The 25,171-nt window shown below is 48.7% G+C and overlaps 7 protein-coding genes and 1 non-coding gene across 8 annotated transcripts; 4 read left to right on the top strand and 4 right to left on the bottom strand.

Moving 5' to 3' along the window:
- Positions 1-1,590: 1,590 nt before the first annotated feature.
- Positions 1,591-3,706, top strand: FPOAC1_010903 (uncharacterized protein; the record flags this gene model as incomplete). The annotated part of the gene is made up of 4 exons (XM_044855290.1): positions 1,591-1,602; positions 1,726-2,778; positions 2,829-3,368; positions 3,419-3,706. The coding sequence occupies 4 exons, from the start codon at positions 1,591-1,593 to the stop codon at positions 3,704-3,706; spliced, it is 1,893 nt and encodes a 630-aa protein (XP_044702603.1).
- A 3,673-nt stretch (positions 3,707-7,379) lies between these two features.
- FPOAC1_010902 (uncharacterized protein) lies at positions 7,380-9,605 on the top strand (the record flags this gene model as incomplete). Its single annotated transcript, XM_044855289.1, has 3 exons — positions 7,380-7,568; positions 7,651-8,826; positions 8,883-9,605. The coding sequence occupies 3 exons, from the start codon at positions 7,380-7,382 to the stop codon at positions 9,603-9,605; spliced, it is 2,088 nt and encodes a 695-aa protein (XP_044702602.1).
- Positions 9,606-10,665: 1,060 nt separating this feature from the next.
- Positions 10,666-11,310, bottom strand: FPOAC1_010901 (uncharacterized protein; the record flags this gene model as incomplete). Its single annotated transcript, XM_044855288.1, has 1 exon — positions 10,666-11,310. The coding sequence occupies one exon, from the start codon at positions 11,308-11,310 to the stop codon at positions 10,666-10,668; it is 645 nt and encodes a 214-aa protein (XP_044702601.1).
- Positions 11,311-13,731: 2,421 nt separating this feature from the next.
- FPOAC1_010900 (uncharacterized protein) lies at positions 13,732-14,787 on the top strand (the record flags this gene model as incomplete). The annotated part of the gene is made up of 2 exons (XM_044855287.1): positions 13,732-13,885; positions 14,096-14,787. The coding sequence occupies 2 exons, from the start codon at positions 13,732-13,734 to the stop codon at positions 14,785-14,787; spliced, it is 846 nt and encodes a 281-aa protein (XP_044702600.1).
- Positions 14,788-15,736: 949 nt separating this feature from the next.
- Positions 15,737-15,837, bottom strand: FPOAC1_010899. Its single transcript has one exon. It is a non-coding gene; the product is annotated as a tRNA-Ser (tRNA).
- Positions 15,838-16,140: 303 nt separating this feature from the next.
- On the bottom strand, positions 16,141-19,055 carry LEU5 (coenzyme A transporter; the record flags this gene model as incomplete). The annotated part of the gene is made up of 2 exons (XM_044855286.1): positions 16,141-18,504; positions 18,552-19,055. The coding sequence occupies 2 exons, from the start codon at positions 19,053-19,055 to the stop codon at positions 16,141-16,143; spliced, it is 2,868 nt and encodes a 955-aa protein (XP_044702599.1).
- A 670-nt stretch (positions 19,056-19,725) lies between these two features.
- FPOAC1_010897 (uncharacterized protein) lies at positions 19,726-21,744 on the top strand (the record flags this gene model as incomplete). The annotated part of the gene is made up of 1 exon (XM_044855285.1): positions 19,726-21,744. The coding sequence occupies one exon, from the start codon at positions 19,726-19,728 to the stop codon at positions 21,742-21,744; it is 2,019 nt and encodes a 672-aa protein (XP_044702598.1).
- Positions 21,745-22,453: 709 nt separating this feature from the next.
- On the bottom strand, positions 22,454-23,652 carry FPOAC1_010896 (uncharacterized protein; the record flags this gene model as incomplete). The annotated part of the gene is made up of 3 exons (XM_044855284.1): positions 22,454-23,211; positions 23,276-23,452; positions 23,544-23,652. 3 exons carry the CDS (start codon positions 23,650-23,652, stop codon positions 22,454-22,456), a joined length of 1,044 nt encoding a protein of 347 aa, XP_044702597.1.
- Between the last annotated feature and the right edge of the window lie 1,519 nt (positions 23,653-25,171).

The raw sequence follows: 25,171 nt of genomic DNA, 5'->3' as shown, positions 1-25,171 counted from the left end.
TCCCCAGATCGTAAATCATACTCATGATCTTGATCGCATTCTAGGGGGGTATATATCAACTTGAGATCTGAAATTTGAGACTCGGGCGCATTTCTGGTGTTCTGGTTCTGTGCACAATGAGCGTAACCAGGTCTAGGGGGGAAGCGACGCGGATCGGGAGACTGTCTTAGAAAGCTTGGAAACTATCAAAGAGGACACTGATACCACTAGAAGCGCCCCTAGACGCCTCAAGTGGGATATGGAATCTCTACATATATCGAGAATTGTAGAGATGGAGTTGACTTTGAGTGCGTACGCAGTCACGTGAGACCGCGGCCTTTACGTGAGTCGAGCTACGATCCAACGCGGGGATGTTGAAGGACAAAATTTATATCAACAATGGTGAATAGTTCAACGTGGGAGATTAACGATAACTTGGGAGCCGGTGAAAATACTAGAGCAAGCTGTTTAATGATATCCTTGGCAAAGAAATATCAATTCATGTCTCATGGAGCCTTCCAACGACGTCGAGGTCTTTAACACCTCTTGGAGTGAGACGCGATGCAAGTTAAGATAAGCCAGATAAGGGAAAGCTAAGCCTAAGTGGGTATAAAGGAGTTGAGACCTTTAAGCAGCCGCCATCACTGTGACGACAAGTAGAAACGAAGCGCTGACCCCGTAACGGCCCGTGCACAAGCCCCTCCAGGTTAGTGAGCTCACTCTCCTTGCACTAATAGCCCAAAAATAATACTGTACCTGAGCATAAATAAACAAACAAAATCATCTCAAGGAATTAGTGGGCACAGCAGGGGACTTCTCACCAATCAAGCCACAATGTTCAGCGATTCTAACAAGGCATGAAGCTTCCACCACCGTTATCGTTGTCCAGTTGCCCGTTGCACAGCTACCGATCAGAATTAGATGTCTAACATGAAGACCCTGCTATTCGGATCGCTTTATTATTTCAACATCGCCTCATCCACATTCACATTTGTCTTTGTTCTGTACCCTTCCACTTTTCATTCTCCTGCACTGCCAGATCCATCTGGAGCTTCTGTGCAATCCAGTACCAGCTAATCATCAGGCTGATCTCGAGAGCATCAGCTCAGCTCTAGCACAACTAATCTCCCAGTTCCATGTGCCCCCTGCAAGCCCGGGCCCCTAATCTCACCAACACCCACCAGCCTGAGGCTTTTGCCTGATTCTTTTGTTCCCTGCAAAGAAACAAAAACAAAAACAACAAATACCTGTTGTTCTTAAAGCTTCACGGCAGCTCTTCCTTGTTTCTTACCAAGAGCTTGAGACTGCTTGATACTGCATCTGCTTTACATATCTTGCGCGCAACAGCCAATATCAAACAACATTCAACCAAAAGGACCCAAGCACACACAGTTGTCGCCTGTCGCCTGTCGCCTGACAAACTTGAATTGTACCCGCACCCGCACCTGCACAACACTGCATCTTACATGATAAAACAACGCGCCAGCATCCACCACCAAAATATCCCTTCAGTATTCGTACGCGAACTTCGACTCAGTCATCATTTCTAGTCGCGTCTCTTTCTTCTTTAATTCCTTCTCTTATTGACAATTCCTTCAATTTCTCAACGAGATGGACGCCAAGGTAAGCTGCCATACATAATCCTCCCTTGTTTAGTAGCCGTTGGCGCGACTTGACAGCCACATCTCCCTTACATACCAGTGCATACCAGAGCCTTTCTAGAGCATAAGCTAATGACAATTGCAGCCTTTTCGACCGCGCGGCGCTGAAAATGCACCTCACCTTCATCATCAACACAAATCAAAGGGAAATCTGGCCAACATGGCCAAGTCTACCACATCAGCTGGATTCCGTGGCGCTGCTAAGCGAGCAGCGTTCGGTGATGTGACCAACGTCAGCAAGCAAGTCGGACAGATTCGTGATGACGGCAAATCAATCAAAGTCTACGCTACGAATGGCGTCAATCATGGATTGACAGGTGCTAAAGAGAACGGTACCCACGGCAAGGAAGCCTTCTCTCGCCCCGCTCAACGACTCGCCAACCAAGCATCAACACGAACCACCCTCGAAAACAAGAACTTCGACGCGAACAAGAAGACTTATGTGAGGCAGGATGACCACGTTGCCACCAAACCTCCTGTTCCTTCCTCCATCCAGAATGCACCTTCCCTCCAACCCAGACACCACAAGAGCCAGCCTCAGCTTAAACCTCAACAGCAGCCGGCCAGTCTAAGGCGGACACAGAGCAAGCAGCTCGACAAGGCTGTAGTCAGGCCGGAGGCCGACGTGAGCTACAGGGTCACGAATCCTGCGGGATTCCAGCTTCAGGAGACCGAATATCCCTATGATCACGCCGCTTATCTCGACTCCATGTATTTGCCTATTGAAGCTGGTGCCCCTCTTGATGTGCTCCGAAAGGAGGAGTACCCGGAGCCACCCGCCAAACTCCCAGAGATCTCTGAAGATGATACTGCCATCCACTCCTTCGAAGAAGGCCCCATGCCCGCCATGTCAGAGCCTGAAGAATGCTGGGAAGATGAAGACGATGAGGATTATGACGACCAGGACCAAGCGTACACAACGGCGTACTCGGTTCGTTCTCGAGATATGACTGCTGGCGGTGCTACTGAGATCATTCCTCAACCACGTCTGACAGCCCGCGTCCAACGTGAACTTGAAGACGCCCGCGAGGAAGTGGAGCGAACACGTACTCAAGACGAGATTGAAGAGGAGATGTGGGATGTTAGCATGGTGGCTGAGTATGGCGACGAGATTTTTGAGTATATGCGCGAGCTCGAGGTATGTGACGTTTCGAGACACCTGATCTCAGCACTAACAATACTTTGCAGAACAAGATGCTCCCCAACCCTCACTATATGGACAACCAGACCGAGATTCAATGGTCAATGCGATCCGTCCTCATGGATTGGCTTGTGCAAGTTCACAACCGATTCGGTCTTTTGCCTGAAACCCTCTTCTTGACCGTCAATTACATCGACCGTTTTCTTTCTCAGAAGATCGTGTCGATTGGCAAGCTTCAACTTGTGGGAGCAACAGCCATTTTGGTAGCCTCCAAATACGAAGAGATTAACTGTCCTTCTCTTGGAGAGATTGTGTACATGGTCGACAATGGATATACCGCCGACGAAGTTCTAAAGGCCGAGCGCTTCATGCTTAGTATGCTGAGCTTCGAGCTTGGCTGGCCTGGTCCTATGAGCTTCTTGCGACGTGTTAGCAAGGCTGATGACTACGACTTGGACACTCGTACTCTAGCGAAATACTTCCTTGAGTTGACCATCATGGACGAGCGATTTGTTGCGTCACGCCCAAGCTTCCTTGCTGCAGGTGCGCACTGTCTTTCACGACTCATTCTCAAGAAGGGCGACTGGGTAAGAAAACACCGTTGCCGTTAATAAAACAAAGCTGACAACGTATCCAGACCAAGCAGCATGTTTACTACTCGGGTTATACCTGGGGCCAGTTGCGAAGCCTAGTCACGATGATGATTGAATGCTGTGATCGTCCTCACCTACACCATGCCGCAGTATTCGACAAGTACACAGACCGCCGGTACAAGGAAGCTTCTTTGTTGGTTCAGTCAGCGCTGGATGCCGGATTCACTCTTCCTCAACAGGTGGCTCCTGTTCGCCAAGAGCTCGACGCGTACCGTGAAGACAGCGCTGAAGTACCCATTGCGCAGCCCCAGCTTATTCCCATTGAGGGTTGAAAGTCCCTCACCATTCCGTGATGAATGGCTGTGAACTTTTGTTTTTTTGTTGTCAGTTTACTGACTGATGAGCTCTTACCGGACCGGGATACCCTTCCTGGCACCATCCTAGAACCGGGCCGGGATCAAAGCATTTGCACTTCTACTTATTTCCCAACCTCGCGCCTGGCCTCGGCCTACACCAGCAAGCCCAGCCTTTTTTTGTTATAATCTCATAGTCGAGACTGGCGCTTTTTCTTGACAACACTTATTCACTAATAACTGATCTGGGTTGGGCGCAACCACAACATTAATTATCCGGAGTCACAACAACTCTCCTCACGCTGTCCCCGACCTACACTTCCTTGCCCCTTCCACCCTTGAACTCTCCAGTTCGTGTGTGTGGTGAAGAAGGAAAGAACAACACTGTATAACGACTCTGGATGACTGTTACGAATATTATGACTGTGCGACTGCGTTTATTATCATCATTTCATTGCCTATTTGGCCGGCTAATACATCTTCGGAAATCGGCGTCACGGGAGATGGTTCGACCAGTACTGGTTCTACAGGCCTGCGATCGTATTAAGGCAACGTGCAACTGGGAGACGAACCACGGATGGGGGCGTATGGGGATTCTGATTCAGGGACCGCGGTGGTCGAGCTGAGTTTCTTGAGTGGTGACTGGCTCGCGACTCTACAAACAGAGGAGTCGGCGATAGACCAGATCAACAGGAATGGGATTATCATAAGGATGTAGCCTTTGGGCAGATATGAGCCACCACCACCACAACTACAACTGCCGTGACCGGCAACCCCATAGGCACCCGGTTTGCATTTACAACAACATATAGACTATTAGAGGCTCTGGACGCGTGTATGATATCTAATCCTCAATTCTTTTGCTTAAACAAGTCGTCGTGACATCGGTCTCTTGTCAAACATAACTTAATGAAATGGAGTGCAAGCTGAGCAATGAGAGGTTGATTACGAAACCAAGCGGACCATCGCAAGGGGATTGTTTTACGGGTGAGCTATTAACTCAATGATCTCATCATGTACTACAGATCTCAGATACGATTCAACCAAGATCAAGATCATAAAGCTAGATATGATTCGTCTACGCCAAAATGTAATCAGAACAAGAGCGAATTTACCCCGACCTTAGCTTGGAAACCCCGATTTTTCCCCACGGAGGATTCCCCTTGACCGGACACGTCTCCACTAACAATGTCAAAACAGGGGTTATCCGTTTGGGTGTTGGGCTAGAACCGACAGACGGGAAATTTGAGTTGAATTTGTGCGAGACGGGAAAATCCGGCATTTTGGAAAAGAAGGACGATAATGCTAAAATCCCATGGACGTGAACGAGAAGTGGCCCATTGGGAAGAACTCCTTTAAAGACCAGCAACCGACGTTGTAGGACACAATTTCCCCGTTATGCCCGTCATGTCCAGGTTGTGAATACCTGTGCGCGAGGAGAAGTAGGGTAAGCAGCATGAAGAATAACCTGTAGGTAGTCTATGAGCTCCTTTTGACCCTCACCTTGGCCAAATTCGGTCAAAGAATAGCACCGTGCCATGCTCGTGACCTGACCGGATCCCGATAATTTGAAATGACCAGGTCCCAGACGGGACTAGAGAAGCCATTGAAACCATGTGACGTCTTCACGGTTTGGACGAGGTTCTGGAAAGAGGGAAATTGTTCGCTGTCACAAGCACGGGCAGACCCTCCGCGACTCCGAGCCTGGGGCACGGGATATCGCGTTCATATGCACTTAAGGTGAGAATAGGTGAACGATTTCTGTCTCAATTGTCACAGCGGTCCTTTATCAGGCGACCGTTGCCGGCAACTCCACACTGGGAGATATATATTGCCTTCAATACGGTTGACTGCGCTACGGTCCAGCGGAGCCGCGACAGTACATGATGTTTCCCACGAGACAAGGGGATCGCTCCATACTGGCACCTCAGAGTCAGAGAAGGCTGAGGGACCCAGAAGGGTCAAGAATGGGGCATGAGCCCATCTTTTGAACTCGGTAGGTCCCATATATCTCAAGCTTGAATGAATGGTTATTAGGGGAACGAATATAGCCAGCCGAGGTCGTCACTCTGATATTCATAGACTCGAGCTACATAAAGGATCTCTGGTCGAAACCACAAGCAAAAATAAACGGTTTGGTGCATGCTGAATTGAGGAGTGGGCTCTTCTCCGAACTCCGGCTCTGCGGGTCAGTCCTGGGGGTCCATCTCCACAATGATATGCCACCCCGGGACGGGGAAAGGAGGCATTCCCGGTGGTACGGAAGAGACGCGGCTTCATGACGAAACGAAAAGAAACAACAGGCGAGGTTTGGGACCAGTTGAGGTTGGACAATTGAGGTCTGATATCTGCATGGAATCTGATAGCGAAGTGTTTCGATCCCTAATGAGATGCAAGCAATTAAAACTTGTTATGCTCAGGTACGGGAGCAGCCTCGCTAAGTAATTTATCCAGGAGATGCCCGGGATGTCCAGCATTTTGGAGGGGTCCACTGATCAGATCCAGATTGTACGCCCACATGTATGGCTAATGTACCTCTAGGTACCGTGTGCCAAAGAGCTGGCATGGCAGTGTTTTTGTTCCTGTTTCTGGCCCTGATTCCACTAAATATGGTAGACGTTTGGTGATCAAGGCTGGTGACCAAAGCAGCTCTCGTGTTCATGTCTCTTGTCTATACTTCGGAGTCAGTAGTCCAGGGGCAAGTCTCCTGAGTCTTGCCTAGATTCAATTCTCATTCAAACAGGCAAAAGCAACGAGAGCGCGCTTGAAGCGGTCCAAATAGATGTGTTACCTGTCCGCTGGCCCGGGGTTGACAGACCGCCAGAGCCCCACGCTGTTTCCTTGATTCCAGGATTCCAGAGGTGCGCTTCCAGCAGCTTCAGTACAGGAGCAGGCTGTAAGATGCAGCGTTAGGGCTCCAAGCATGTTTATCCCATTTGGTCAAGTTTAGTACCCAAGACGAATGGATGGCTACACATGTACAAGTATCTCGACTCAGGTGCGATACAGAGGTATACCTGCCTAGGTAGTACCTAGGTAGGTAGGTACCTACCTACTTGCACGTGTGTACCTCGTTCCAAGTCTGCCCTGGAAGGTGAGCTCCCCTCCTCAAGGTACAGCAGGTGTCAGGCGCGCACACCCACTACCGCGCACACCCCCTCCGCCCGGACCAACCACCGGCCTGTATGAAGCGGGAGGTAGCAAATTTATCTCATCTTTCGCTCCATCTCGAAATTCCCCAATTAACGCAGTTCGTTCCTCCTCCTCTGCCTCTGGTTCTGCTTCTGCATCTTTTTCTTTTTTCCCTTTCGCTTCCCTTCAGCTTCGCCGAGCCTCTTCTGAAATCCTTCTATTGTCTCTGACTTTGACTTTCAAAGGAGAGAATATCCTTTGTTCCTGTTCTGTTCCTTCCTCAGGTCGACCTCAGCTGTTGGAACCACTCTAAAAAGAGTTTCCCCGTACTTCGCCCGTTGTCGGACCACCTCCCTGTGTCATTTTTCGACGCCGACTTGTCTCCGGACTCTCCCACAAACTTCTGATTTTGACCTGCTGAGCACCGGTCTTGATCTTTTGCAGCTTCAATTGCTATAAACACAAATTTCCACTTTTCGAAAGCTTGTTTCTACCCCTCCGATCGACCCCCGATTTTACAATGTCCAAGCTTGCTGTGGCCACCGAGGCCGTCAAGGAGGCCGTCGTTGGGACACACGAGCCGGAGCAGCTTGCTGCCCACACAAAGGCACGATTTACTCAGTATGCTGTCAAAGATCCCGAGACGGGCGAGCTCTATCTTGGACACGAGGAATTCATCAACGCTGTTGCGCCCACCGGCGAAGATTACGTGAGTCACTTACTATTCTTCCCAGCCGCATTACTTCTCGGCATGGATGTTCACTTGGACCACATTGACAATAATCAAACAGCACAAAATCTCACGCGACCAATACTCCATTCTCTTCAGCGTCGCCGACGTCAATGGAAAGGGCAGAGTGAGTCTAGGCGACTGGGGCGTGTTTGAGCACCTTCTCAGCAAGCCCGATGCCGAATATCAGATTGCCTTCCGTCTCTTCGACGTTGAGCGCATCGGAGCTGTCAAATACGACGACTTCCGTACTCTGTATGAGCTCAACAAGGGCCCTAACAACCTAGCATTCGATTGGGAGTCCGACTGGGCCAAGATTTACCTTGGCAACAAGAAGCATCGTCACCCTCTCGACTACCCCCAGTTCTGCCAAATGCTGCGAGGTCTTCAAGGCGAGCGCATCCGACAGGCCTTCCACCAGCTTGATAAGGACGGCGATGGCTTTATCAGTGGTGAGGAGTTTGAGCGCATCATTGTCGAGACAGCGCGCCACAAGCTGTCCGAGCATATTCTCGATAATCTGCACACCCTGGTCAATCTCTCTATCGGATCCAAGATCTCCTACGCCAACGTGCGCGCATTCCAAAACGTCATCGGTGGCATGGATCTTGTTGAGATCATCTTGCGCCGCGCTATCGACCAGAGCAAGGATGGAAAGATCACGCGCCCCGAGTTCCTGAATGAGGCTGCCAAGCTCACTCGCTTCTCTCTCTTCACTCCCATGGAAACCGACATCCTCTTCCACTTTGCTGGCCTTGACGAGCCCTCTGGCCGCTTGGGACTCTCCGATTTCGCCAAGGTCCTCGACCCCTCATGGCGCAACCCCATTTATGATGCCGTCGAGGCTACCAAGGCCAAGGTTGCGGATGGAGGTATCCTGATGAGCGTCTTGACTTCTGGTTACAACTTTGCCCTTGGTAGTGTTGCTGGTGCATTCGGTGCTTTCATGGTGTACCCCATTGATTTGGTCAAGACACGGTTGCAAAACCAACGAGGTGCCCAACCTGGTCAGCGTCTCTACAAGAACTCGATCGATTGCTTCCAGAAGGTCATCCGTAATGAGGGTTTCCGAGGTCTCTACTCGGGTGTGCTACCGCAGTTGGTCGGTGTCGCTCCCGAGAAGGCCATCAAGCTCACCGTCAACGACATCGCCCGAAAAGCGTTTACCGACAAGAACGGAAATATCACACTCTGGTCCGAGATGGTCTCTGGTGGCTCTGCTGGCGCCTGCCAAGTCGTAAGTTTCCAACTGACAGAGTCCTGAAACAATCGCAACTGACAAACATACTAAAGGTTTTTACCAACCCTCTCGAGATCGTCAAGATTCGTCTCCAGGTCCAGGGCGAGGTCGCCAAGACCGTCGAAGGAACACCGAAGCGATCGGCCATGTGGATTGTGCGCAACTTGGGTCTCGTTGGATTGTACAAGGGCGCTTCGGCGTGTCTGCTCCGCGATGTTCCCTTTTCCGCCATCTACTTCCCCACCTACAGCCATCTCAAGAAGGACTTCTTTGGAGAGTCCCCTACACATAAGCTGGGTGTCTTGCAACTGCTGACTGCCGGTGCCATCGCCGGTATGCCCGCTGCCTACCTGACGACTCCATGCGACGTTATCAAGACTCGACTTCAGGTCGAGGCTCGCAAGGGCGAGGCCACATATAACGGTTTGCGACACGCCGCCAAGACCATCTGGAAAGAGGAGGGCCTCACTGCCTTCTTCAAGGGTGGTCCTGCCCGTATCTTCCGATCATCGCCCCAGTTTGGTTTCACTTTGGCTGCGTACGAGGTTCTCCAGACTGTCCTGCCCATGCCCGGTACCCAGAAGGAGAAGATCCCTACAGGAGTGTCAGATGCTTTGTCAACGGTTAAGGGCAGCTTGGACACCAGCCCTTACGGCCGTAGCCGCAACGCCCTCAAGGTGATCCTTGATCTTGATGAGGACTTTGGCAAGGTCAAGCTTCCCAACGAGAAGGGATGGCGATCGCTGCCCAAGATCATGGGCGGTGGTGGCCAGTAAACTACTGGATTAAAACGAAATGAGATACCAAGAAGAAATGTGGGAGAAAGGAGGAAAAGGATAAAGGCTAGATTGATTCGAGGTTGACGAGGAAGTAAGGCTTGACGACTAAAGCGATCGTCCGGTGACTGCTCGGCTATGGCGCCAATGGTCGGGCTCCAATGTCCGAACAGCCCGTGCGCGAGTACCGGACAGAGCCGAGGAGTTGCCATTTCTTTGGGCTGATGCCTCGAACCAAAGACGTCGGCGGTAGTGTCTGCCTCTTTTGGATTGATCTTTTTCATTTAGAGCGGAAGACCAAGATAAAAAGATAAAGGTACAAGGATACAACGAGAAGACGGAATACAAAAAAGAAGTTTGTTGAAGAGGTAAACCTTATATCCGAGTACCCTAAGCGGGCGAGTGGGGAGCGTCTGCTTCTTTTGCATCAGACTCGGCGTTCTGGGGCATTTAAAGGGCATGATGGGAGCTGTTTTACTAGTGTCCTTTTTTTTATATATATATTACTTTGTTGCCTGTTACTTTTATTTCATTGTTGTTATTGTTACTATAGCTTGTATGAGTTCCATGTAGAAATGAGAGAAAAATTACGTTAGGTATCTGTGCACATGGCCGATTTAGCAGCATATAGCATCTATATACCTATGATTTCAGTACAAGACTAAAGGGAAGCGGTGTAAATCTGGCTCCCTATGCTGCCATCTTTGTCATGGATGGCGTGAGGGTGGCACGAATTTAGTGAAAGACTACGACTTGAGTGTTGGTAAGACTTGGAGGGACATTTCGTAACTTGTAATAGTTTGTTCCATTAAAATGTATTGTCTATACTGCTAATACTAGTATGTTTATGCGCTTGTGATATTCCCTTTTATCCCAGCGCCTGCCAGGTAGTCCAAAACTCCAATCTGATAAATAAAGACGATTCATCACATTCGTTAGTTCTTTTACACACACACACACATACATCACTCCAAATACATGAAGCCCATCAAAGCTGAAACGAACTCTCAACGAATGAAACGAAGATAAACGTGAAGAAAGAGGGGACTTTGGAAGCAGCTTAATAGTGGACAGTGGCTAAGCGTTGAATCCAGCCCGCTTGTTGTCGAGGTACAAACTCGGGGACCTTGGCGTCGGGTTCACTCGTCATGGCTATCTTGAGCCACTCGACATAGTCTTCGAAGCCAGTTGTGCTGCCAGTAACAGTGACTTTCTTGACGCCCCTGACACCCTCAAACATGCGCAGGTTGCGGTATCCCACACCGAGGAACATGGATTGAACGACGTCGATGGTCAGCTCGTCTAGGCCGCTGTAGGCTTTTGTCACGGCGTCTGAATTGTAGGGGAGATCGACGTCGAGGCGGACTTGGGTGTGGAAGCGGCGGATACTAGGAATGATAGAGGACTCCTTAACGGGGCCGTACCAGTTTCGAAGACGGGGGAAGGATGTGAGAAGTGTTGGGTGAGAGAGGAAGGTGTTGCGCCCATAAAGGAGATCTGTGGCTTCGTCGTGGATCTGGTGGTTGGCGCGGAGGAGAGAGGCGTGGACTTTTTGTTCAGGACAGGGACGACCGCATCTTGTGTAGGGGGCTGTGATGAGGAGTTGGTCGTAGATTTCTAGACGGATCTCGACTGGAAGGTCGAGGAAGCCTGTCTTGTGTTGTTGCTGTTGTTGTTGTTGTTGTTGTTGGACTGCAGCAGCCATATTGACTGATTGTTGGTATCAAAGTGGTAGAAGTGGTAGGTTGGTTGGTGATGAGTAGATGTTGTTTGAGAGCAGGGTGGTAGTTGATGTTGGCGTCGAAGAGATCTTAAATCAAGTTTGTGAAGAGCTGCTAGACTGGTGAATGACTAGACTAGTAGTTATTGTTGGTTCAAATTGACTTTATCCAATAAATGTGACAGTGATGATGTTGATCTTGTAGTAGCGTCGATCTTTGAGGCGTTGAGTGGTATGATGACAAGACTGATGCGAGTTTAAAGTTTGATGTTGGTGGAGAATGACGATGGAGAAAAAGAAGCCTGAGCAAGAGGATGGATAGACTCTGGTATATATATATATATATATATATATATATTCAAACGATCTGTAGATTACAAGGTGAGTCAAAAGAGATGCCGACCTTGATGTAGATGCGGCTGTGGCCGTAGGTGTCAGTCAAGAAACACTACGAAACACACCCTCCCCCCCTGGTAACACGACGGGCCCGGCTGGGGCTTAAACTTACGAGCAATCGACCACTAAAGAAACGAAGAGCAGGGATTGTGAGCATTCCAAACTGCTCATGTTTATGTATGGTACGGGACAAAGTCGATGGCTTTGTTTTTGTTGATCTGAGCCACGCAATCGTATTTCATTTCGTCTGTTAGTTTAGATACACGCCTTATCTAGCTCATGATGTTGACCGAAAGATTGAGCTTTGACTTTCTATTCGACCTTGCAATTTCTCATTTGTGTATGTATGTTTAGTTGGTGACACCCATCTCTGTCAGATAAGGATAAGCTGACTCGCGACAGTTTTTGTCCCTTCTGAGCTGAATTGACGAGATGGGCATTCATTCACGGGCAGCCAGCCATGAATTGAGCAATGCATCTTGATAGCGAATGCCGAAGACCGGACAGTCAGTACCATCAAGTCAAGTACAGCCTTTATCAGTCCATGGGCTGAGCATGAGGTGACAAGTACCGTAGCGGTGCCGAGCGATGCCCCGTTGCGGACCAGCCGTTGACTCCACTAATTTGCAAGGTTTAGTTACCTAGTATCGGGAGTTTAAGAGGTTCCATTTTTAAACCTCTAGACCATGAGTCTTGTAAGTGATAATTATTGACAATAATAATTAATAGTAGGAACAATTGATTGTGAAAATAATAGACACGTGTACTTATGAACCACATCTATATAGACGACTTGTAGAAAAGAAAGACTGCCACAACATAGACCGAGGTACAAGGCCGTTCATCATCTTCCCAAGTCTGCCCTGCCCTGCCTCTAATTATTCCCAGTCTCCTTCAACCCCTGCGAGCTCTATTGTTTGATGTTTTCCTCTCAAAACAAGCCGACTTAAATTGGGTTTCCAGACCATTCGTCATGAAAATCAAACGGGCATGGTTCGGAAATAGCACGGCATGCACCTTTGCACGGGAATGCATCACCAAGCTGCAGCCACATTTGTAGACAAGGTACGGATACATATTCAAGGTTCATCGTCTAGACTAGGTTTGTACATTCTTTCACTCTTTACCGTGTCCACTTCGGCTCCGAACCTACCGATCAACTCTGTATCAATTAAACATCATCTTTGTCCGGCCTCTTCCGACTTGGTTCTAGGTATTTATCTACATGATCCACTATTTCGAGCCTCATCCTGGTGAGCTTTTCCCCTTCCCTGGCGTGATCTTTTTTGGACCTTTCTTTTGCGGCTCTGGACCTTTGGCTTTTGTATTCATACACCGCTCGCCACCGATACAAGGGTCTGGTTCCAATGTGAGCTTCTGCTAATACTTGGATGTTCTAGAAAATCAACATCTCTCTTCAAAGGGGGCGTGAAGTATCCACTTGCTTCAATATGCCAGGGCGTCTTCGGTCAATTCCCGTTTATGTATTCTTTAATTACTCTGCAAACCTTTACTAGTCTAGGTCTGTCTCTATTCTTTATATTACCTATCTACATTGTTTTTTTGCTAGACACAATAAACCTTGCTCGGATGTTCTCCGTGAACTCACCGTAGTATTCCGGCTTGAGATGCATTGGACCGTCACTTAACCTGCATCTTCTACTATTCCTGATCATTTATCATACCGATTAATGAAGAATTGTTAATGTAAACATATCATGATCATGATATAATACCTTCAATAGTAGATTGGGTCATGCAGCCACATCTTGTACCTGTCAGCCACTTATCTCCCGACGCTAACCAATCCAGGATCCATCAAAAGTACGTACCTAAATGGCGTCAGAACACATGAGACTTTGCTCTCGCTCTCGCTCACACTCACTCACCTAATTTCTTATGAGCAACCTCAACTATCGACTCTCCTTTACTTCTGCTCACATTCTGTCATCTCCTGCTACTCTCAGCCTTGTCAGGTAGCAACGACAAGCTGATTCAATACAAACCAACATGACGGTCTCATTCCTCAACTTTCTCTCGGGCCTCTTCGGTTGGGTTTACTTCTTTGCTTGGAGCGCGTCTTTCTATCCTCAGCCCTTGCTCAACTGGCGTCGTCGCTCCACAGCCGGAACCACTGTCGATTTCCCCTTGATTAACGTCCTCGGTGAGTCTCACCCTGATATATCCAGACCCCCCTTATGGCCTAGACCATGCATGCATGATACATGATATGAGTGTCAGCTCAGAACCTACACCCCCCAGCCAGCCCTGCCCTTATCATCCTGGTGTCCTGGGTCCCATCACTACCGTCTCTATCAACCCGTGTCTCCTGATATTGTTCATCTTTGCTGATTGTGATATTGCTCCCTTCCAGGCTTCGCTGCATACTTTAGCTCAAATGTAGCTTTCTACTATTCACCAGAGATTCGTGCCCAGTATGCCGCCAGACACAAGGGCCTTGAATCTACCGTGCAGTTTAACGACATCACATTTGCCCTCCATGCCCTGTTCCTCTCCATCATCACAACCTCACAGTATCTCTCACCTGCTTTGTGGGGGTTCGCTCCCAATTCTGGAAACCGTCCCAGCCGCTTCATTCTTGGAGTAGCAGCCGGCTGTATCACTGGCGTCTTGTGCACGTGCATCATTGTTTCCGCTTCGCCCGGGAACGATGCCGTCTATGACTGGGTCGCCCTCGACATCGTCTACGCTGTGGGCTACGTCAAACTTATTGTCACTTTGATCAAGTACACACCCCAGATCGTCGCAAACTACAGGAACCAGAGTACCGAGGGTTGGAGCATCTTTCAGATCTTACTGGATCTCACTGGTGGTGTCCTCAGCGTCAGCCAGCAGGCTATTGATAGCTACCAACAGCGTGACTGGAGTGGCATCACTGGAAATCCCGTCAAGTTTGCGCTTGGCAACATCAGCATGATCTACGACTCTGTTTTCATTGTCCAGCACTATGTTTTGTATCGTGACGCCGAGAGCACGCAATCTGGTGAGCGCGAGAGCGAGAGCTTGCTTCAGGATGAGGAGCGAACCACAGAGCGTAGCGGATAATCTTGCTGTGTTGGTCGGGATAGACGTTGAGAACGTCTGCTTACGCGTTGCATATTGCATTTGCTGTGGTGTTTACAAGACCTTCATTGCGATTTGATTCGGAGTTGAATTGTTTTCAGCTGTAAGATCTACATTGCATTAGATCACGAGCCACATAGGCAACCCGATGTGAATATTTCTAGCATATAATTGGAAGCCGTAGAATTCTGATATTGAATACAAATTCCATGCAGCAGGGTGGCTTCGTTTAAGCTGCTGAACAGACTCGGTGTGTTGGCATGCGACTTGCAGGCCAATAGTGGTTGCATATGGCCTTTTCATGCTGCCCAACTTACCATGACATTATTTCAAATACCCATCCAGATAGTACCGTTCTTGGCATCTTGTATGCAGGGTACGACCAGAAGCTAAATGTAGATGGTCAGCGGTGGCTGAGCTGAGATGGAACTATTTGCTTATGTTGCGTCCCTCTCGTCGAAATTTATTTCCCAAGCCAAAATATCCGTATATATGGCCAGATTCGGTCATGAGTTTAGTGATGTAGGCTGAAAGGTCTATTTGCCTACCAATTAGTTGTTGAGGTGGGTTCCGGTTGTTGCAGGAGAATTATCTTAAACAGATAGGATGTCGCGGTAGGCCCGATTGGATCATGAAGCAACATACTGAACCCCGAATTGCTAAATATATGATAATAGGTAGATAGAGCGTCTACTACTTCCATGAATCTTTCTTGATATACGCGTTTTGAATACGTCGTTGGATAAGCCGTTGCTTCTGCGGCATCTGCCCCTGAAACGCTTTGCGAAGAACAAGCCTGAAAACCACCAGCCATCTAGCTATTCCAGTCGACAACAGATCATACAGGAAGGATTGATGAAAGAAGATGATGCTGCTGTTCGAGATGCAAAAAGAAGATGTCTTGGTTTATATATCAGCAAAAGCAATGATTCGACAACGGCAGGATTCGAACCTACGCGTGCGAACACAATGCCTATGATAGTTCTTGGGAGAAATAGCAGGGCATCGCCTTAACCACTCGGCCACGTTGTCTTGAGATAATAATAGCCACCTCATGAAGTATTATATAGTACGTGTCCAGAAGACATACGAAAAATCATAATACCTGATCTTGAACAGTAGCGTGTTACCATTGAGTCGCAGCAGGGAGTACATAAGTGTATTTACTTCGTGGTCTTGGAGAAGTGCTGAAGTGGTTCGATCCATGCCTTTGACATTCGCATTATACTACAAGCACCACTCGCAAAGCATCACACAGTATAGACCGACGTTCTATATAATTTCTATATATTACAGGTACTCTTACAATTCTCTCTTGCAATATTTCAGCGCCGTCTATTTTAGTACAAAGTTGATCGTTTTCCCTCCCCTCACAGGAATAGCCCTCTTGGCTACACGCAGATCATATTGTCCCCCAGAGAAGCGCGCTGCGCCCTCCTCAGTCTGAAGAATTTCGTTGACCATCCAGTCACGCAGCTCATCACCCGCTAGCTCAGCAGGAGGAGGCGGTATATTCACGACGCCGCGTACTTTGCCGTTGATCTGCACGGCGCAGGGCTGCACTCGCGGTCGGACGAGCTCGGCCAAGGAGGCATCTGTGGTGGGGAAACTGGTAGACTCGAATATAGATGGTGAAGAAGGATGTAGAAGAGCCCAGCATTCCTCGGCAAAGGCGGGGGTGATAGGTGCTATCATGGAAATGAGAGCCTGAGCAGCATTGCGCTTGACAATCGGACTAGCGGTATGGTTATCGGCGAGTGTGTTGGTGAGGATCATGAGGTCTGACACTACTGTGTTGAGGGAGTAAACCTCGTCATAAGATTCTTTAACAGAGGCAATAGTACGTTGGACATCACGCCAGATAGCTACTTCGGCGTCCCACTGTGCAAGTTCATTTGCAGGTGCTGATCCGAGGCTCTCGTGCTTAGCAGCGAGGTAGTCTCGAGCAGACGTCTTTTTCTTGTGGGGCTCTGCAGCAATGGCTGTAATCTGATCGTGTAGCCTTTGAAGCCAGCGTGTGACACCAGTGATCTTTCCCTCATCCCAATTGAGAATGTCGCCAACCGGGGCCTGGAAGAGCATGTGCGCGCGGGTTGCGTCAGCGCCGTACTTGGAGATGAATTCTGACGGATCAACCCCGTTGTACTTAGACTTGGACATTTTCTCGTAGGCGATATTGGCTGACTTTCCAGAAGCCACCACCTTGGGTTTGTTGGGATCCGTCAGGTCAACCTCATCGGGCTTAAGAAAGCGGCCGTTATCAGGATCGATGTATGTCTTGCCATGGACCATGCCCTGTGTAATCAGACGCTTAAATGGTTCGGCAGATTTATAGGTTTCTTCGGTATATTGAGGAAGTAAATCTGTTGAGGCCAAGAACTTGAAGATGAAGCGTGCATAGAGCAGATGGAGAATAGCGTGCTCAATACCGCCGATATAGGTGTCGACGGGAAGAGTCTTGCCAGCTTCGGGAGAGAATGGCTGGTCTTGGTTATGCGGATCAGCAAAGCGAGCATAGTACCAGCTTGAATCGACGAAAGTATCCATGGTATCAGTGTCTCTTCGAGCAGCGCTGTTACACTTGGGACAAGTCGTATTGACAAACTCGGGCGAGGACTCCAAGGGACTGCCGCTGCGCGTCTCTGCCCAGTCCACATCGGGAAGTTTTACGGGAAGTTGTTCGTCTGGTACAGGCACCGGACCGCATGTATCACAGTGGATAATGGGGATTGGGGTGCCCCAGTATCGTTGCCGGCTGATCAGCCAGTCTCTTAAACGCCACTTCTCAACCGACTCGGCAAGTTCAGCCTTCTCAAGTAACTTCACAATCTCCTCTCCGGCGGCAGCTGAATATTTGCCCTTGAAGGAACCACTATGTTCCGTCATGATACCATGTTCGACAAAAGGCTCGTTTTCCATAGCTGTCGTTGACTCATCTTCAGATGCGGATAGGACTTGTCGGACAGGCGCGTCATAGTGGTGCTCCTTCCAGAATGCATTATCTCTCAAGTCGTGGCCAGGAACACCCATAACAGCGCCTTCACCATAGTCGCCCAGAACGTACGGCGCAACGTAGACAGGCAGTGAGACTTTGGTGGCATCGGGCGTTTCTTCGTGGTAGGCAAGCGGGTTGATAGCCCGGAGGTGCGGCAGCAAATAACCCACCTTTGAGTCTGCAGGTAGACCAGGGATGGTATCAATGAACGCTTGCAACTCAGGATCCGATGCCGCAAGCTTGGCTACGATTGGATGGCTGGCCGCAAGAGCCACATACTGAACGCCGAAGAGGGTATCAGGTCGAGTGGTGAATACTTCGATCGCAGCCCGAATGTCATGGCCCATGGCTAAGACGGGAAATTTGATTGAAGCACCAGTTGATTTTCCCAACCAGTTCTTTTGCTGCGCTAGAACTCGCTCTGGCCATGCATTTTCCTTTGCAAGCGCCTCGAGCTCCTCAAGGAGGGCTTCGCGGAACTCGGAAATGCGGAAGAACCATTGTTTAAGGTTACGTTTCTCAACCTTGACGCCTGATCTCCAAGAGCAGCCGTTTGAATCGACTTGCTCGTTTGCAAGGACCGTTTTGTCAACCGGATCCCAATTGACCTCGGCCTCGGCCTGATATGCGAGGCCTCGTTCGTGGAGCATGAGGAAGAGTTTCTGAGTGTGTTTGTAGAAACCGGGGTCGCAGGTGGATAGCTCCTGAGGTACGTATTAGATTTGAGAGATTACCCCAGGGTTTCACATACGCGGTTCCAATCCCAGCTTCCATTCATAAGCTCAAGCTGCTCCTTCATTTTGGCCATATTGCTCGTCGTCCAAGTTTCTGGCGCAACGTTTCGTTCGATGGCAGCGTTTTCTGCGGGTAGACCAAATGCATCCCATCCCATGGGTAGCATGACCTTGTCGCCTTTCAATGACCGGTATCGAGCAACCACATCGGCAATAGAGTACACTCGCAGGTGGCCAAGATGTAGAGTCCCTGATGGGTACGGGAACATGGGTAGCACATAGTGATTGTCTTTGCTATCAGCAAGCTTTTCGGATGGTTTTGCGGTTCCATTGGACTCCTTCCATTTCTTGCGCCACTTATCGTCGATTGAAGTGAGGTCAATAGCGTAATGTCGTCGAGAAAGAGTCGCTGTTGCTGTGTGCGCAACGATCAGACGTCGACCTGAGTTGTGGAACGATGGATTGGACAAGGCGCGCCGAGCTGCAGCGCAGCCTATGAGCCTTGACTGTAGTAACGGCATTGGTATTCGGGCATTATATGATGCACATTCAAATCAATTGGTGTCGGCGCAATTTTGTGCCTCGTGTAGCTGTGTACAATGAGGTCCAAAAAGCGATTCGAGAGACCTAGGTACCCTGTGTTGAAAATTAAAGCTCGGACCATGCATGCCTGTGTCCCGTCGGTAGGTACTTGGTCCACCACAATTCATGATAGCCGACCTCAGGTACCGTCGAATGCGTCATGACTGCTAACATCCACTGAAGTCAATGGCCGAGACCGAGAACGGCCACTGAAAGGCTGCGAACAAATGATAAACCCCGCTATCATGGACGCCCCGCCACAAAACTCGTCCCTCCAAGATCAAAGAAAAAGAGACGCCGACGTCGTCCTCGACTTGTCTTGACTTGTCTTGTCTCACTCCGAGTTATCTCCTTGAGTTGAGATACTTTCCACCCGCAGACCGAGCTCGATAGCTCTTGATCGATAAAGATAAAGGATCCGTCACAGGTCACACCTAGATCGTCCATCTGTTTCCGATTTCGCAAACACAACCTCCTCCCTCTCCAACTCAGTCTATCAGCGAGTTGGCGATAACTCTCCTGGAATGTCCGATATTGCACCTTGGATTCAACACACATACTACGAATAATTACTCTTAACACTGGACCAGAACCTTTCCGTCCATCACAATGGACAAGATCACCGATCGCATCGCCGCTCTGCCGGCTGATGGCACCTACTTTTCTCTCGAGTTCTTCCCTCCCAAGACAGCAATGGGATTCTCCAACCTACGAGACCGTCTTCACCGAATGGAAAGAGCACTTCGACCTCTTTTTGTGAATGTCACCTGGGGAGCCGGCGGTAGCACCTCTCAGAAATCGCTTGAACTGGCCGAGTTGTGCCAGAGAGAAGTCGGACTTACAACTTGTCTGCACTTGACATGCACAAACATGAGCAAGAAACTGATCGATGAGGCCCTCTCCGATGCAAAGGCATTGGGCATCAGAAATATCTTGGCTTTGCGAGGCGACCCTCCACGAAGAGAAGAGTACCGCGACGCTGAAGATTCTGAGGACGATGGAGGCCAAGACTTCAACTGGGCTATCGATTTGGTTAGATACATCCGCAAAACTCATGGCGACTATTTCTGTATTGGTGTTGCAGCATACCCCGAGGGTCACGCCGAGGAAAGCCATCCTCTGGGACAGAGTTTGGAGCACGATCTCCCCTATCTTGTTCAGAAAGTTCAAGCCGGCGCCGACTTCATCCAGACCCAGCTCTTCTTCGATATAGAAGCATATGAACACTTCGAAACCACTCTAAGAGAGCACCCCAGTGGCGCTTTCAAGGGAATCCCCATCATTCCTGGACTGATGCCGATTCAAAGCTACCAGATGATTAAGAGAACCACCAAGCTGAGTCATGCCAAAATCCCTGACCACATTCTTGAACGTCTAGATGCTGTCAAGGGTGACGATGAACGGGTAAAGATGGTTGGCGTTGACATTGTCAACGAGTTGATAGACAAGATCAAGGACATCAAGTCAAAGACACCAGGTCCAAAGGGCTTCCACTTTTACACGCTCAACTTGGAGAAGGCAGTGTCCTTCATCCTGGAGCGAGCAAACCTCATCCCTGACCCACCTGAGAATGAGGAAGCTGTTGTTGCAGTTGACGAACTCGCCATCCCCGCGCTACAGATCAACGGCAACATGCGCTCAAGCAGCCACTCTCGCTCTCGGCAGTCCAGAAGGCACTCTTCTGTTACCTCGGACCCTCACAATTATGTCATTGTCGGTGATAGGCCAGCAGTATATCCCGAGTGGGAAGCAACAGGTTTAGAGGCCGGCGGGCGTGCCGAGGCCGTCAACACACGCGCTAACACACTGGCCATATCGGAAGGCGAGGGTGCTTTGGGCCGTGAGGCGACATGGGACGACTTCCCCAACGGTCGTTTCGGTGACGCTCGCTCACCCGCATATGGTGAGATTGACGGATACGGCGTAAGCCTCCACATGTCCGTGACGCAGGCCGTCAGGCTTTGGGATCACCCCAAGACGCGGCAGGATATTAACGACCTGTTCGTCAAGCACATTCAAGGAGAGCTCTCTGCTATCCCGTGGAGCGAGGAGGAGCTTAGGGCGGAGAGTTCAACTATCAAACCTCACCTCTTGCAGCTGAACGGCAAGGGCTGGTGGACCGTTGCGTCGCAGCCCGCTGTCAACGGCTTGCGCTCCAGTGATGCCACCTTTGGTTGGGGCCCGCCCAACGGCTTCGTCTTCCAGAAGTCGTTTGTTGAATTCTTCATTCCGTCGAATGAGTGGGAAATCCTCAAAACTAAACTCGTATCATCAGAGCTGCAAGACTATGTGTGTTTCTACGCCAGCAACGCCCGCGGTGACTACGTCTCGTCGGACATCGGCGGTCACGTGGACGGCTCGACGGAAACTAGCCCGAGTACAAACGCAGTAACTTGGGGTGTGTTCCCAGGCAAAGAGATTATCACACCAACAATTATCGAAGAGGTCAGTTTCCGAGCTTGGTGCGAGGAGGCGTTCGGAATCTGGGGTGAGTGGGCAAAGGTATACGGCCGAGGTTCTGAGAGCGAAAAGCTCCTAAATGGCATCAAGGATGACTACTGGCTTGTTAATCTGATTCACCACGATTATGTGAATAAGGATGCTCTATGGGAAGTTCTGTCGAGTTAAGCAAGGTGTTTATAGGGTTTGGAGATATGTAAATATACCTACTAAAATCGAATTTACCTAAGATTTAAAGTATTAAAGCTTACCTAATATATAATAAAAGAGAGATCTGAGAATTAAGAAATAATAAGATCATTAATTATATTACTAAATATATAGAAAGATACTAGATATAGAGAAGAATACTAGATGCAGGGAGGAAAACTAGGATAAGGAAGAATACTAGAATATATAGCACTAGATAAAATGCCAGGGATTGAGAGTTGAGAAAAAGTTATCTAAACTTGGGTTTCACATAATATAAATATTGATACCATATTTGTTATTTCTCATGTGTATTCACTAGCTAATTTTTATAGAGGTTGTGTAGTTCCCTGTTCGCTTTTTATCTCCTTTCTTCACGTTCCGCCGAAAGATACTAGATAAAGCCAGTCGCCAAATAGAAAAGAAACCATACAGCTAACCGGGGCTGTAAAATTAGGTATGTATACTGGGGGTAAAGGGGGAATATAATAGGCATTAGGTTCGTTAAATGCCGGAAGCTAGTTTGGCTGTTACTGCTACCAAAATAAAGTCGTTGCGCATAAAACCAGCTGTATGCATCGTATAATACACTCTGCGGAGCCTTCTTCAAGGATAATATCGTACTTTATGAGCTTTGCCAGGAAATACTGGTAAATGTCCGCTTGAGACACATTTGGGATTTCGGGTCTTAGATCTCTCCATTACCCCAGTCGAAGTAGTGTTCATCGTCAAGAGGGGGTGCGAGAACGTCGTCGTTCACGAAAGCACCAGAGGAATCCGATCGACCAAATGCCACAATGCCAAGATCGCGAGGACCGGTCGCGGTGGTCGCGGTGGTCGCGGCGGTCATAGAAGCCTGAGGCTTCCGTTCGACATCACCAAAGATCGAAGTTGAGGAGACGCTGGCAGATGGAGCGAATGTCGGGGCGCTGGCGACAGGGTAGTTAGCGTGACCAGTGTGCCCGCCATGGCCAGCATAAGCAAACTGGCCGACAGTGGCAGGTGTAGGAGTCGGTGCATCTTCATTAGGGGACTCGCTGTCTGGATACTGGGCGGAAGATTCGGCGATAGTAGCAGCGGCTTTCCGGCCAGCTGTGCGAGGAGTGACCCCACGGCCAGTGGTCTTGGTTCTCTTGGATGGAGTATAGTCAAGCTCGTCAAAGTTCATGTCATCCTCGTCTTCGTCATCCGAAGCGGAGCGCTTGATAGGGTGAATTGGAAGTGAACTCTTGCGCTTGGATCCCTTCCCTGAGCGGCTTGCCTGGCCGCGGGCTGGAGTAGGCTTGGAGGGAGTGTTGGGACCAGTGCCAGCACCGAGGTTCAAGCAGCCAGCAACATCACCGCCGTTGTTAGCAGTTTGACGAAGAGCCTCGGCGTCCTTCTTGATAGTGCGGAACTGGAACTGAATTCCGTCGGTAGTGGATTGTCCAAAGTATTTGGCAATGTCTATAAAGTGAGGATGTTAGCAAGTGTTGGTGCAGAGAGGAAACGACAAGGTTGGAGAGCCTACTGTTCTTGTCGATGGCTTGCTGAGTAGAAGGGAGCAGGTTCTCGTCGGTGGTCAGGTCCTTTATATCGAAGCCCTGGGCACGCGCAATGCTGATGATATTGGTCGAGGCCCGAACCTTTCGGAAACGATGGTTCAGGGCATGATCAGTCATATCAGAGCCATAACAGGCGGCGATTTCTGGGGGCGGAGTGTCAACCCCAGGCAAAGTTATAGGCGAAGAAGGATCACGGAGAACGAGATGGATGAATGTAGAGAAATATGATCTTACCCTTGTAGTTCCACTTGATTTCAGGGTGCGCAGCCACGATAGCGCGAACCATACGGGCCTGAGCCTCGTAGGTCTTGTAGTTAGCCTTGACGTTTGATGCTGGGGCCATCTTCGGTGTAGATTTGGTCTAAGATGTTGTTAGTTGGAGTGTCGTAGAGATTGGCGAATGCTCTATAATGCTGATGCTGCTGCAGGGGCCGGAGAGGGGTCGCAGAGGTGACTAGATGGTAAGAGATGAGACTGACCTTGGAAAAAATGAAAACGTAATAGAATGCTTGCTGAATGACTTTGCGTTGATATGTAAGCGATATTGTTTCGCGATGATGGAGGCGGACAGAATGAATATCGTGATACCGAGATGAAAGCGCAAAGTAGAATCAAGCCTCGACTTGAGGAAAGATGAAAAAAAGAAAGTTGAGGAAAGACGGAGTGAAGAAGTATGTGTACTGTAGTGTAGTAACGGAAGTGAAGTGAAGATATATTACTGCCTAAATAGGGAAAGGCGATGAAAGATGAAAAAGAAATGCGTGGTGGTTTACGCGAGGAGTGCTGTGATGTGCGAGATGTGAAGTTGTGAAGATGAAGAAGATGAAATGAATGTGAGAGAAAGTGGAGGGTGATATATGTAGGCGGGTTTGTTAATGATTCACTGACCCGAAGCAGAAAAACTCACGACCCTGAAGACTAAAGAGTTGAGCGATGGATGGAATCTTCAACTATTATCCGAATGAGTTTCTCTACTATAATTGCATAGGAGAAGTAGTAGCTATACCTATTTCCAGTGCAATTTGAGGCTTGTTGCTGGGCCGACTGTATATCAACGCCAAGAGGGATAAAGATAACTAAATAAAGTCTAGAAAAATATAGTGATGGAAATAATAGTATAAAAAATTTAGATGAATTCGTTTAATTATTCGGCAATTAATAAACCTGAGGAATAATGTGCGTGGATTTTATCAGTTTCGATGTTTGTTGACTTGTGAATTCGGTTTATTTATAACCTTGTGGTAGGCCAGTCGAGTTCGTAGTCGGTATAGTAAAAGTGTTACATGAGACGGACTCGACAAGTTTATAGTAACACAGTTACTTAAAAATAATAATAACTAGATTTAAAGTTGAAAGCAATATTATATGTTAAAAGTAAACACTGATCATCCATCTCCTGGATGAGTTAGTGTTGTAAAGTTATAACAAAGACAGGGCAGAGCAACAGGGCTGTCTTGAGGGTGTAGTGAAGCTTAGATAGTGCAAGACTTAACGCTGAGTAACTAATATTTTAATAATCTAATACTAAAGGGCAAGCTAAAAGATTATAAAATGAGCAAAGTCAAGTAGTAATATTATAATATTATTAGTCTATATTCTTTATTATTTCATATGTGGCAATCCTATAGACGCGCACCTGGTTACTTAATATACTGTCTAAATATGTGCCCCCCTAACAGATCCTAACGACAATAGAATTGTGCTGTAATGTGGCTGATGCTGGTGAGACTTTTGTTGCCTGTTTCAGAAAAGAGCCAAGACCGAAAGGGACCAGGATCTGGTCTGAAGCCAAGACCCGGCAATCGTTCCAAGGTTGCGTAATTGGTGGGGGACTTTGACTCAAGTGCAGAGACAAAAGAGAT

This window comes from Fusarium poae, chromosome 4 (genome assembly GCF_019609905.1).
Source record: "Fusarium poae strain DAOMC 252244 chromosome 4, whole genome shotgun sequence".
Lineage (NCBI taxonomy): Eukaryota > Fungi > Ascomycota > Sordariomycetes > Hypocreales > Nectriaceae > Fusarium > Fusarium poae.
Note: the sequence above shows the minus strand (reverse complement) of the source record. Positions and strands in the feature narration are given on the sequence as shown.